This window comes from Crocodylus porosus, unplaced genomic scaffold (genome assembly GCF_001723895.1).
Source record: "Crocodylus porosus isolate Cpor-Errol unplaced genomic scaffold, CroPor_comp1, whole genome shotgun sequence".
NCBI classification, from domain to species: domain Eukaryota; kingdom Metazoa; phylum Chordata; order Crocodylia; family Crocodylidae; genus Crocodylus; species Crocodylus porosus.
This window is the reverse complement of record NW_017728949.1, coordinates 49634594-49647994: the sequence shown is the minus strand read 5'-3', so window position 1 is coordinate 49647994 and position 13401 is coordinate 49634594. Positions and strand designations below refer to the sequence as shown.

At 39.2% G+C, this 13401-nt stretch overlaps 1 protein-coding gene across 1 annotated transcript; it reads left to right on the top strand.

Annotated features, from left to right (window-relative positions):
* Positions 1–715: 715 nt before the first annotated feature.
* Positions 716–13123, top strand: GCA (grancalcin; the record flags this gene model as incomplete). Its single annotated transcript, XM_019553544.1, has 7 exons — positions 716–913; positions 9132–9201; positions 10391–10434; positions 10736–10883; positions 11489–11602; positions 11998–12056; positions 12901–13123. Coding segments are annotated over 7 exons (660 nt in total), but the record flags the coding sequence as incomplete, so codon positions are not given.
* Between the last annotated feature and the right edge of the window lie 278 nt (positions 13124–13401).

Below are 13401 nucleotides of genomic sequence, written 5' to 3'. Positions count from 1 at the left end.
TCAGCTAATTCCCTCAGCACTCTGGGGTGGAGGTTTCCTAGTGTGTCCGGCAGGGGCCCCACGTTACCCGGTAGCTTCTTTTTACCCCCTGTGTATTTAAAAAAGGACTTCTTGTTGTCCTTGATCTGGGTAGCTAGCCCCAGTTTCATCTCCGCCTTGGCCTTCCTGACTTCCCCCTGCAGCCCTGAGCAACCACGGTATAGTCCTCCCTGGCAATGGCCCCTCCCTTCCATTGGGTGTATGTCTCCGTTTGTGCTAGGAGACGTTCTCAGATGCTTTTGGTGAACCAAATGAATAACTCTTGAAAAAAAACAGAAATAAACAGAAGGTTTGGGTTTGCTAATATCCATAATGTGGCTCATCTACAAATGGCAATGGCATTTCTACTTAGTGATTGTTTCTTTTTGGGAAATAATTTTACTTTGCTTGTGTAAAATGTCTTTTTGCAGTACAGTTTACAGCCTTGCACTCACAAGTATGTTAAATGGTTCCAAGATCTCTGAATTAGAACATACCAAGTGATCACGCAGCTTTTGTGCAATCTTTTTTGAAGCAGACCATATGCCAGAGTGTTCAGATTTGAGTTTGAATTTGGGATGCCATAGGTATTTGAATTCAGTCGTGCAGTAGGTGTATTAAGAAAAGTACATGCAGAAATTGATGTTCCTTGTAAATGGAAATCTGTTACAGTGTATTGAGCTGTTGAAGATGCTAACATATTTCTCTTCTTTCACAAAAGTATGGAAGTTACAGTGGTCAGATGCCTAGAATGCAAATGGCAGTGAGACAGCCAATGCCAGGAGCAGTACCAAATATGTCTTATGCTGGATACTCTGGATATTCTGCATATTCTGGTACTTACTCTGCTGCTGCTGACCCCATGTGGATTTACTTCACCGCTGTTGCTGGACAGGTAAGGTGATACAAGCAATGTAATTAAGTTAGCTCTATGATGAATTAGACCTACCAATTTTCTCTCTTTCTAAAAGAAACTGAACACCTTGCTCAGCTGAGTGATGTGAAAGCTCTCAAAGTAAGAATCATTTTTAGGTAAAACTGACGAGTATATGACAATAATTGTAATTAAAATTGGTACTTTAATTTCTAACTGGCATCCCCTAACCTCAGTGAATTAAACTGTTATATTGTTCATGAATAGTAATAAAGAGGCTAATGCTAGTGGTGACTTGTAAATGAGTTTTGTCCTTTGTTACTATATTTTTTATTATTTTTAAAAAACAATCTTGAAACTGGAACATTTGAAATAATATAGTTCTTCAAAAGTGCTTAGGGGACAGCCAGTTACTTTACACAAACCCACTGTACCTCAGAAATAAAAAAGTGAAATTCAAACTTTTGCAGAGTTGGTAGATGTACTGTGTCATCAATAAGCTAGACTTACTTACATTTCTATAAGTTTAGAGGTGCATCGATACATCGGTTTGATATTGGATTGGCACCAATATAAAGAAATTGATTGTATTGGAAATCGGCTTGATATGGCTGATAATTTGGCTGATAAATGCTCGTGCCTTTGCACGGCTGCAGCGCAGCATACAGGCAGTGAGGAGCCACAGCCCAGCAGTGTAGAGAACTGTATGCAGCTGGTAAGTCTGTTGTGCTGGAAGGGGAGGGAGGAGGGAAGTGGCATGAGGGTGGGGCAGATCAACCCCTCCATGGTGAGGGGGGGTGTGAGGCAGGCACTGCTTAGCTGGGGTGGGGTTGAGGACAAAGCTATGGCTTATCTGGGAAGCGTGGGGCAGGAGGGTGGTTTCCGCTGCTGTGTGCACCCTGGGAGGGCACAGTGGAGGAAGAGGTGTGCCTTCAGGTCTGTACAGTGAGGGGTGGGGTAGGCTGCAGCTGTGGGCTGGGGTTGGGGCTGTGTTCAAGGCAGGCAGTGGCGGTGCTGGGAGAGGGCTACGGGGGGATCTACACTGAAATTTGGAGTGGCTGCAGCCCCCTCCCCCCCATAACCCTCCTCCCAGTACTGCTGCCATCTGCCCCAAGCACAGCACAGCCTGGCCCAGCCCCTCCCTCCAACTCCCTTGTGCTGGGAAGAGCCCAGTGCAGCCCCGGCCCCATCCTGAGACTGCAGCTGCAGCCTCCCCCACCCCCTCTAGGCAGATCCGGGGGCACACGCCCACCACCCTGTGCCCCCCTGGGGTGTGTGCAGTGACAGAAACCGCCCCCCACCCCATGCCTCCCAGATGAGCCACAGCTCTGTCCGGTGTTGTCCCACCCCTGCTGGGCAGTGCTTGCCCCAGTCCTTGCCCTACTCCCTCCCTCACCTTAGGGGCCTTAACTGGCTCCCTCAAACCTCTTCCCTCCCCCATCCACCACAGCACACTTACCAGGTGCATGCAGCTGTATTGCAAATCGTATTAGTATTGGCCGATATGCTGTCTTAAAAATCAGCTATCGGTATCAGCCCCAAAAATCTCTGTCGGTGCACCCCTAGTGACTGGCTTACTTAGACAGGAGCATGGTTGTGAAGCTTTGAAAATACCAGTGGCATGGTGTAAGATAGGCATGTTAAACACTGAGAGTATTGTATTAAGTACTCGCCAGTTTTATTGGATGGGGACAAAAACAGGTTCTCTTAAGTTTTTCCAGTCTGCATTATAAGCCTGTAATGGGAGCAATAGTAACAGAACAAAGAGTAAGAGGCAGAAATCTGTGAACTGGAAAAAGAGATCTGGGGGCCAGTGGGGGTTGGCAAGGATTCACAGAGGTCATGTGCATGGCCCCACAGGTAACTGTTCTCTAGAAGGTTCTGGGATTTGTGGTGCCAATACGCACCTTCCCAAGAGCGTGGATCTACAGAGGCAGTGTAATTGAAGATCTCCGGTTATAGGTGAGTGACCTTCTTTTTTAGATTAGAGGAGCTGCTGTTTACTTTTGACAATTTAAATTGCGGTTTTTACAGATTGAGGCTGTGATTCTCAACTTCTTGTTTGACTTCAGCTCCAAGAATATAGCTGCTTTGTGTTGCCTTGATTTGCTTTCCTAACTAACTTTTCTCCTTCATTTCTTCTTTGGTGCAGAACACCTTTATTTTCTGTTTTTGAGAGGAATCCTATCCTTCCTTTGTCCCTACCTACCTGTGAAAGCAGGAGCTGATGGAAGTAATCAATTGCATTGGGCTAATAAGCTATATAACAGCTACAGCCTATAGAGCAACAAAAGTTTTAATGGATTGGAGTGTTGTTGTATTGCATTCTTAAGTCTAGAAATCATATGAAAATTGCTGCAGAGCTACACTAGAGCAATATCTGATCTCCCTTGGTTCTGTTCCTTCCCTAACGATACTCAAGATATTGTCATGCTTTCTAGGATGTCATACTTTCTGGAAAGACATGACAAGGCATTATAATTAAATGGTCCCAGCTATGACATTTATGACTTCCCTTGGAAGGACATTTGGACTCTTACTGATTAGAGGCTAGATGCAGCTTCATGTTTACCTTTGAATTGAAGACCTGTATTTGAGTATTCTATATTGGAGAATGAAACAAAAATTGATGCTGCCAAGGAACTGTCATTTTCTGTCTGTTGATTGGAATAGTACTAGGGCTTCTGTGCACTAGTAAGAGTGCTCACTTCAGACTATTCTCCTGGTCTTAAAGGTGCAAAGTTTTATGCCTGTGCATACATTTCCATTCACAGGACTCGAGTCTGAGTGCATAGCTTGTGTCTTTGTTATATATGGTAATAGTTATTATTCAAAAATGATAGTTTTGCTATTGACTTTTGGGGCTTGGTCCCGCAGTGCATCTTAAATCATAGAATCATAAGATTGGAAGAGATCATTAAAGGCAGTGTGTCCATCCTGTTGCACAGATACAGGATACATTGTTCCTAATCCATCCCAGACAGATGCTTATTCAGTCTCTTTTTTAAAGCCTCCAATGAAGGAGATTCTACAACTCCCCCAAGCAGCTCATTCCACTATCCTATTGTTTTTACAGTGAGGAAGGGCTTTCATGAGTTTTGATCTAGTAGTTTAAACTCATTCCCATATGCCCTGCTGTGTAGCAAGGGAAAACTGTGTTACTTTATATTCTTTATGTTGACCTTTCCAGTCTTTGAAACTGCTATCATGTTCCCCCTTATTATGAGCAAGGGAAGCAGTGGCCCCAATAAGATTTCTGTGAGTTTCACACTACTGTTCCAAGCATAATAAGCAGCTGTGGATCGGGTGTTTTCCAAGATGGAGAGAAGCTGTGATAGGTCTTTAACAGATTGGGAGAAGAATCTTCAACAATTACTGGGCTGCGTGGTGGTTTTGGAGGGCAGCTGCATCTGATTCCTTAGTGGGTAACTGAATTATTAGCTAGGGGAAGAAAATAAAAGGGGAAAAGTAATATAAATCTGACTTGCTGTCTGCCGAAAAGAAAGAGAAATAGAAGGAAAAGGACTGAAATAGCCCTCCACTTCTATTCAAGATTCAAAGTAGTGCCCGAGTGCCTAGCAAGGTTATGAGATACATTCATAAACATAAAGTGGTTGGAGGAAGAAAACCAGATGGCTGCTTTTAGAGTGAGGATTGTGTGTTTTGGATGCATTTAAATTGACCTGTTAGCTAAAAATAAAATTCAAATTAAAAATCTTCCCTGTTCCTAAAATCATGAAATGTCCTTCACCCTGACAAATAGGAAATTGAAACTAGGCAAAGGCAATTTTGATTCTCCATTTGCAGCTTTTACAACTTTTAGTCTAATAAAGATTTCTTACTAGTTTCCAGGAGTCTGCCTCTGAGAATAACTTTCTTTAAAGGTCACTTGGTTTTTGACAGCCAAGTTCTTTGGTAATGTTGTGTAAGGATATACATACTGTGGCACTGTGTCTTCTTGTATGTTACGTAGACTTAGTGAATTCAAAACTAGGTTGAATCAAGATTTTGTTTTACAGGCATAACATTTAAGCTTAGATCATGCATGCCCCAAAGTATACATAAACTACGCTTGCTGAAAGGTGCAACCCACACAATCCTAAACAGCAGAGTGGACAAATTCTCAAATGAAGAAGTTGCTGAATGAGTGTGTTCTAGAAATAAGTAATATTGGAAACTTGCTTAGATACAGATAAGCAACCTGTTTGCCCCCTTATAGTATATGGGGTGTGCTTTATAATGAAGTCGTGAGAATGAGTATGTTTCATAGTTTGCAGAGGCCATTCCATTCTCAATGTGAAAAACTGATTTTGAACTACAGAAATCAGAATGCTTAGCATGTTTTTGTTGTTTGCTGTTTTTCTCCCATAATTCTGAAATAGCATGCTTCATTCGTAGTGGTCTGCAAAAGGATAGTAAGAAAAACTTTGTATCTTCCATGTGGAAACCTGCATTCTCTCTGCAGTTGCAGTTCATTCTATTCCAGACCTATTTGCGGGAATTATTACACCATTTAAGTAAAAGTAGATTACAAAGCTGGTTACTATTGTCCCGTATTCCATATTTCCATTTCATGGGCAGTAACTGCTTTATGACATGACAGACCTTGATGCTTGTATTAATCTCTCTAACTTGCATGCACATCTGTTTGTGGAACTATGTAACAGAAGCTCCTACTTAAATTATGTGGATAAGGCACAGAATTAAGATTTTTATTAAACCCTTTTGAAATGTTAACTGAGCATTTGCTGATCTTTAGAAGTTTTTTTTTTTCATTTTTTAAATCTCAAGTATAATACAGTAGTAAATTTAGTTTTTTGTAGGGGGAATACACATTCACTCCTGAAGTACATGGCATATAACCACAATCTGTCATCTACCATGTAGCAAGACCAGTGGGGTGATGGAAGTGCTGGCCTTGACTCTCAAAGAACTAAGCAGGTAGAAATTCATAGAAACATGGGGATTTAATTGTTTTTGTGGGGAGGGTCAAAAGGGAAAACTATATTTCTGAGTTTCATCATACTATTGATATGGCTAGTAAATAAGATTCAGAAATATAATATTCACCTCACTAAAATTTAAGCTAATCAGTTCTCTTCTTTCTCTTCATCCTCTCTCCTTTCGTGTGAGCTTACCCACTGAAAAAATGTCTTTCTCACTCTCTGAGAGTGTAGGCTTAACATTATAGAGTCTCTCAGTTCAGTAAAGCTGGACACACTCTTAAGTCCTGCCAATACTGCCTCTTAGGCAGAGAGTTAGTAGAGAGCATGTGACTATGTATGTTGTCTGCCTGATGTTAATAACCCCTTCTATAACATAGCAATGTGTGAAGTTCAGTAGTTAGTGCTCCATGCAAATAGAATACCCCTTTCCCCTTCAAGATGAGGATATTCCTTCATGAAATCCAGTGATATAAATGGATGAGTCTTAACAGAAGTCAGGTAATTCTGCTTGTGGGGACTTTCGCTTCTCAGAGTTTGCTGTCTTTGTATATTATCCAGTAGGAAAGGCCATAGACTAGTGGGTCAAATGTGAGAAAACATGGGGTTTAAACCTCAGGGGAAAACATAACTTCCACTTACTTATGAGACAAGCTCACCCCAAATTCTTTCCTGTTTATGTTGGCTAAACATAATAATGTCAAAGCGATAATACATATCTTGTAAAAGCTACATAGAATGAGTTTGTAAGTGCAGTGTACTCCACTTAAGTGCACAGCCTCAGGATTGAAAAAAGGCTTTTCATTTACCTGAGAAAGGTAACTTAATGTAAAACAGGTGTAGGCAACCTTTTCCAGCTGCAGGCCAGAATGACCCGTGGTTCATAAGAGGCAGGTGGGCAGGCCCTTGGATCCAGCTGCTGCTTGTTTCTGTGGTGGCATGAGGAAAGCACCCACAGCTAGAGCCCCCTGCCACCAAATGGCACTGAAACCCTATGTCCATGGGCCAGAGCCAATGGTTGTGTAGGCAGATTCCAACCCATAGGCTGCAGGTTACTGCCCTGCCTCCTGATGTAAACACTGTTAGTTAAATACACAGTACTGCAAATGCTGTGGTATCGGCTGGCCTGAAACTGCCAGCTCCCTTCATTTTGAAGGCTTCTAATAGCCCAGTATTAGAAGTGTTCCAAATGAGCGGAGCCAGTCATTTTGAGGGCTGCTAATACCACAGCACTGATAATGCTTGGCAAGCATTGCTTACAGCACTGCCTGTGCTGTGATATAAGTCAGTTTTGGAGTTACTGTCTTCTCTCATTTTTCCACAGCAGTCACTGTTGGGGCTGTTGTTAGAAACTCTGATTATGAGGGCAGATAGCACCTGTGAAAGTGACTAGCTCTTGTCATTTTCAAGACTTCTAACAACAGCCCTTTGACAGCTGCTCCCCTTCACTGTTTCTGAAACAGTTAAAAGAAGTACAATTAGTTACAAAATAGACATTTACAATTAGCATACAGTTAGCCAGAGGGCAATTAAGTTATAAAGTAGACAGTGGAGCTGAAAGAAGCTGTGCACTTAAGTGGTTTGTACTCTTAGCCAATATGCCAATATTCAGAGTTTGTTACAAATGTAAGCAGTAGACAACAAGTTAGGAATGGCATTGTGTTATACAGTTAAGGAAATTATGCACTTATGTGGTATGCTCATGCGCTGCACAGTCAAAAGTGCTGTTTTCCTGTCATGGAGTCTGACCACCTACCTAATGCAAGATCTACTTCATGTGTCAGGCACTTATACTTACTGATGAGCCACAAAACATAGCTTGTTGCCCTTAGTTTTCAGCTTGAAGACGGGGTGGAAGCCCAGCTGATAGGACCTTTCTATAAAGCTCACAATATATCTGAGAGAATCCAGTTTAAAGTCCTTTATCATGTGTTTACTAAAGATGATCTTCCTGTTACATTCACTTGCCTCATGAGATTTTGGCTTTAGAGACTCCTTTTTAGAACATCAGGTATGTGCTAACTAGATCTTTGAAAAGCCCAAGGCCAAACAGTAACAGTCTTCAAGATACCCATATCTATCTGGGATGTTAAGCTTTCAGGTTCACCTCTCCATTTTGTTCTTATCTGTACTGTTCCAATGAATACATAATCAGTGTTGGCAATGAAAAGGAGCATACATTTTTTTTTTTTTCTACCCAGCTTCTTGAAGTGCTCTGTGGAGTTACTTCACAGATTGTAATCCTGGGAACGTAGCTGAAAAACACCAGAGGGAGCATAAAAAGTAATATTAAATGGGCTAACAAATGAAACCTTTCTGTGTTAGTCACACGTCATGCATGTTAGATGGTTAATTTAAGGACAGCCTAAATTCCTATTTATTACCTTTCTGCCTGAGATACTTCAAAGTGCTTGGCAGCACTATATACACTGAAATCACTTGGCCATTACTGAAATGCAGCTGCCACCAACTCCAGTGTAGAACATGGTAGCTCTTAGTGGGGTTTTGTTCAGTTTTGAATTCTTGTAAAAGGAAGCAAATACAAGCAATTTAAAACAGCACAGCAGCACTGCACAGTAATTTGATCAGGAAAGGAAAAGTGTTGCCTAGCTGAACTGCAGAAGATAGTTTATAACTGTCAAATTAAGGTTTAGCCGAACAATTAAAAATAACATCCCAGTTGCTAATAGCATCATAGGCTGTTTGATGATAGATGGTTAGAATGTTAGTTTTACTGTGTGCTGTAACCAAAGGAACAGAAAGAAGTGTACAGATGATCCTTGAAATAACAACAGAGATGTAATTGGTAAAATTGATTTTTTTAATTAGTAGTTCAAACTAGAGGCCTTTATAGAAATACTTTATAGAAGAATTTTAGTTAAATCAAAATTGTGAAAACAGTGCAAGTCAGCGCAGAATGTATAATTTAAGCAATAATTTGCTTACAGTATCAGCCACCATTTAAAAAGTCTATATCATTAGAAGATATCACTGTAACTTTAGTAATGCTGAAGATTAATTTTATTTTAAATGTATATGAATGAGTGTTTTTTCCTAAAACAGACAGGAGGATTTCATTTAATTGCCAAAGGCAAGAAATTCTAGTATGTAATCTTAGTGCTGCATATGTTTTTATTAGGATGAGAGATACTTCTACAATAGATTTTTAGAATATTATTACATCGTTATATTGAATTAAATCCTTTGTTTTTGGTTAAAAATCTGTATTATTTTTTGCAAGTGGATTTTCATTGTCAAGTATCCGTGACCACAAGTTTATGCACTTTCTTCCACAGGATGGGGAAGTGGATGCTGAGGAGCTACAGATGTGTTTAATGCACTCTGGAATCAGTGGGACCTATTCTCGTAAGACACTGAATGTTGCTACCATATGTTGTCTTTAATTTGTGAACAGTTTTTGAAAGTTTTATTCATAAAGGAATATTTTTCTTTCTGCTCTCACATATGACATTTAATTTCATTTTTGTCTCACACTTCCATTTACCGCTGCCATTTGTCTTTTTCATACTCTTAAGGAAATGTCTCAGCCCTCAGTATCAGTACTGAAGATCAGCACAGGTAGTTCATCTGTATAATAGCACCAGTGAACTTTTCTAATTTTCATGCTTGGCACACCAGAAAACAGAAACGTTTGGATTCACAAGGCCCGGGCACTGGAGGATGTGAATGCCATCCCAAACTTTACCCTTTCTTTGGAATCCTTTGAATGAGATAATATGATGAAAGAGTTAGCTAGAACACATGCTAACACTTTTATTCAGAGGTAGCCCAATTCCATATTTGTATTATATAGATTTATTTTGGAGAAAAAAACACTTTGCTATATAAGTTATACTTCTAATAAGAAACCTTAATGTTCTTAAAGTGGTATTGTTTGGCCTGGACGTTGCCCTGTTGATTGTACCTTCATTCTAAGGCGCTAAGAAGAAATGGTACTTTGGGTCGCTGATAGACATGGACAAAAAAAACCCAGTGCTTTACTGAAAGAGAAGCCACGTCAGTTTGGCCTGGCTTGCCCATATGCCTGTATTCAGCGGGGATTTTTGGCATTTTTATCTAATAGCTTAAATCAGCGTGCGATCTGTATAGAGATTGGGCAAGCTGGGTCAAGCTGACACAGCTCCTCTTCTGGGCCTGTGGTGCACTTGGCGTGGGGGTGTGCTGAACTGAAAGTTAAGTTCCATTTAGATTTTTTCCCCCCACATTTCAGCAGCCTTGGTTTCCATGTGTCTCTTTCTCTTTGTCCTGCCAATACTAAATTAGTAAATTGTAAGACAGAGAACTCTACCAAGAAGTGAACTTAGTTGTCTGAAGAATGAAATGAAGAACTAAAATCTGTTTAATAGCTAGTGTTTTGTTACTTATCTTTCTACTGTATTTTGTTTTTTTCTGATGATGTTTCCATACTGCTGTATAGCAAAAGCAAAGTACTAACTTGTGTGTTAACTGTGTTCACTGAAACTGCAGTAGTTACTATAAATGACATCAGTAAGATTGAGCTGGTATTGAATCAGTCTTTGACTATATTTTTCAGCCTTCAGCTTGGAGACTTGCAGAATTATGATCTCTATGTTGGATGTATCCTTGAGGAAATGTATAGAATATTAAAATTTTTATGTCATTCTGAACCAATAGTGTTCATATGTAAGAAACTTGAACTTCAGGACACTTTAAATTAATATGTTTTAGAACACTGTCTTTGAGTTCTATGCTTTTATAATGTTGCCCAGAATTGGTTACATAAATGTTGTCAATGTGGTTTGTAGTAGTACTATTGCCTCAGTGGTTAAAATGTACATATATCTTGTAATTTTATAATGAGGTTTTCTCTCTTAGGTTAGCTGTTTTTCTAAGTTATTTTTATTAACCAAACAATTAGAGAGATTATACAGGAAAAATGGGTTTTAACGAATTCAAAGAACTCTGGGCAGCTCTTAATGCCTGGAAGCAAAACTTCATGATGATTGACCAAGACAGAAGTGGAACTGTGGAACTTCATGCGTTGACTCAAGTCATTGCAGCTATGGGTAAGATACTTTTTTGAAAACTTCTGAAGCCTAACGTTTGTTCTCTAGTGTGCAGTGTGTGTTTTACCACAGTGAATAACAGGTTATAGTATTTCCAATATGGCAGTTTGTAGTGGATATACCTATTCAATACGATCTTATGGGGGCAGCATCTCAGCTGAGTATAAGGATATTTGCAGAAGCTTTGATAAATACAGACAGGTTTAATGCCCCCACCACTGCTGAACTGGCAGAGGGTCTTGGTCGAGCAGCAGCAGGAGAGGGAGGGAAACCGATGACAGGACTCTGTGCATGCTTCATAGAACAGAGGATACACACCAGGTTGAGCCAGTACCATGGTAGGGAAGATTCTAGGAAAATCTTTTTTTCTTCATTCTCCCTTCTGAAAACAAAGTGCATATCTAATTTGGGTGTGTGGTGTGCAAATAAATATGGTATTTTTTAAAGGTATGCATCTTGAAAGACCTGGAATACCAAAACAGGAATAGTTTCCCACTCTTCTTCCCCATCATCTTTGACTATTGTTTCAAGTTTTCCAGATTTATGAAAGTGGATGAGAGCTTCTCACAGTGTTCCTATAATTTTCTCTTTTTTTGGCTTTCTAGGTTATAGGTTAAGCCCTCAAACACTAGCTGCAATTGTGAAACGCTATAGCAAGAATGGCAGAATCTTTTTTGATGACTATGTGGCTTGCTGTGTGAAGCTACGGACATTGACAGGTACTGTATTTTCCAATTATCTGTGCTGTATGTACTCTTAACATTTTCTCAACTAAAAATGGTAATAGCTGTCGGAGTTCCTTTACATGTAGTTTTTCAGGTTTTTCTTACTGCATTTTAAAAATTATCTTTAGTATTTTGAGGAATACTTGATCAGCATTTGCAAAATATAGAAAGTAACATTTTGCTTTTCTTATTTTTTCACTGCAGCTTTAGCTTAAATGTGAAAGGAAAGAAAGTTTTATTTAAGTTATTCAAAAGCGATGGGAACTTTGCTTGAAAAACGAGAAATAAAAACAGTATTGCTAGCTGAACTTACTTTATAAAATATAGACATAGAAAATGTGGAGATTTGCATAGCTACAGTTTACTTAAGTGTCTTATTCTTTTCTAAGACTTTTTCAGGAGAAGAGACAACATGCAACAGGGGTTTGTGAATTTTGTATATGATGATGTAAGTATCTTTATCTAAAGTACTCAGTTTTGTAAAGATTTATAGGAAAAGGCTTTTGTTACAAATGACAGACTTGAGCCACACTCTTCAAATTTGACTTCCAAATTTTATTTTGCTTTACATTTTTACAGCCTTGTCAGAATGTTTCCTTGGGTATTAACTCTTTGGCTGAATTCATGTTCATCCCTTCCCCCTCCCTTCCCCAAAGAACTACTAAGAACATCCCTTGTATAAAGCTTCCATGGCCTTCATTCTACAAAAACATAAGTCCATGATGAATTCAGTGAAACTATTCACATGTTAAAATTAAGCAAGTGTGGATTATCACTCTAGTTGTGTCCTAAGGGCCTGCACATTATGAAATGATAAAAGTATATGGAAGCAGTAGGGTAATAAAAATAGTTTAGTTGATGTCAGTGGGACTATTGACTGCTGCAGTATAAAGTAATTGCCAGATCACACCTGTAAATTGCAACAGTTACCTGTTTCCTACATGGCACGGAGTATACACTGTACAATTTCATGTACATTTATGATACATACACAGAATAATTAAACTGAGTCTGACCAATTTAAAAGTCTCCAATGATTAAAAACAAATTGTATATTTTTATCCTCTGTAATTCTGTAGTCACATCTTAAGGTCTTCATATAGTACACAGGTCCCAGTTTGTTTCTACATTTTGAGTTGGGATTGTTTTCTCCTCTTAGATACAACAGAGACAAACTGTTCTTGAACTCTGTATATAATATGGTTAATAATGCCTGTTGTTCTAGTAATTCATTAACAATTTCCATATGTTCTTTTCTTACGAGTTACCTATTTCAGTATTTTTCCTTTTAGTTCTTGCAGTGTACCATGGCAATCTGAGTGTTGAACTGCTGAAGGAGGTGAAGAGCTCTAACCTGTAAATTCTTCTGCTCAGAAGATATTAACTGAATCTGCTGTGAATAGAAGCTAGTATAGATTTTTTCATGTTTCTGCCTGTTAAAATATCCACCTTGTGTAAATGGTTTGATTTTTATTGCACGATTCAGAGCAATAAATAATTGTAGCATTGTTGTTATTTTTTATAGAAGCATGGCTTTTTTTATATAAGCATGCATATTTCCAGATGAGTATACTTCTGTGTCAGGCAGTCAAGCTTAATGAAGAGTTAACATACAAACACTTCGCTGCAAGTCACTAGCATAGACTACTTTTATATAAGTTTCGCTTGCATTTATGAGTGGAACAGCAGATGTCCTAATTTTTAATCTAATTGAGGTATTTCTTGTGTCGGCATCATGGTAATACAATAATATTTCTGATGGCATACACTAAAGAAATCTAATATCTTATAGA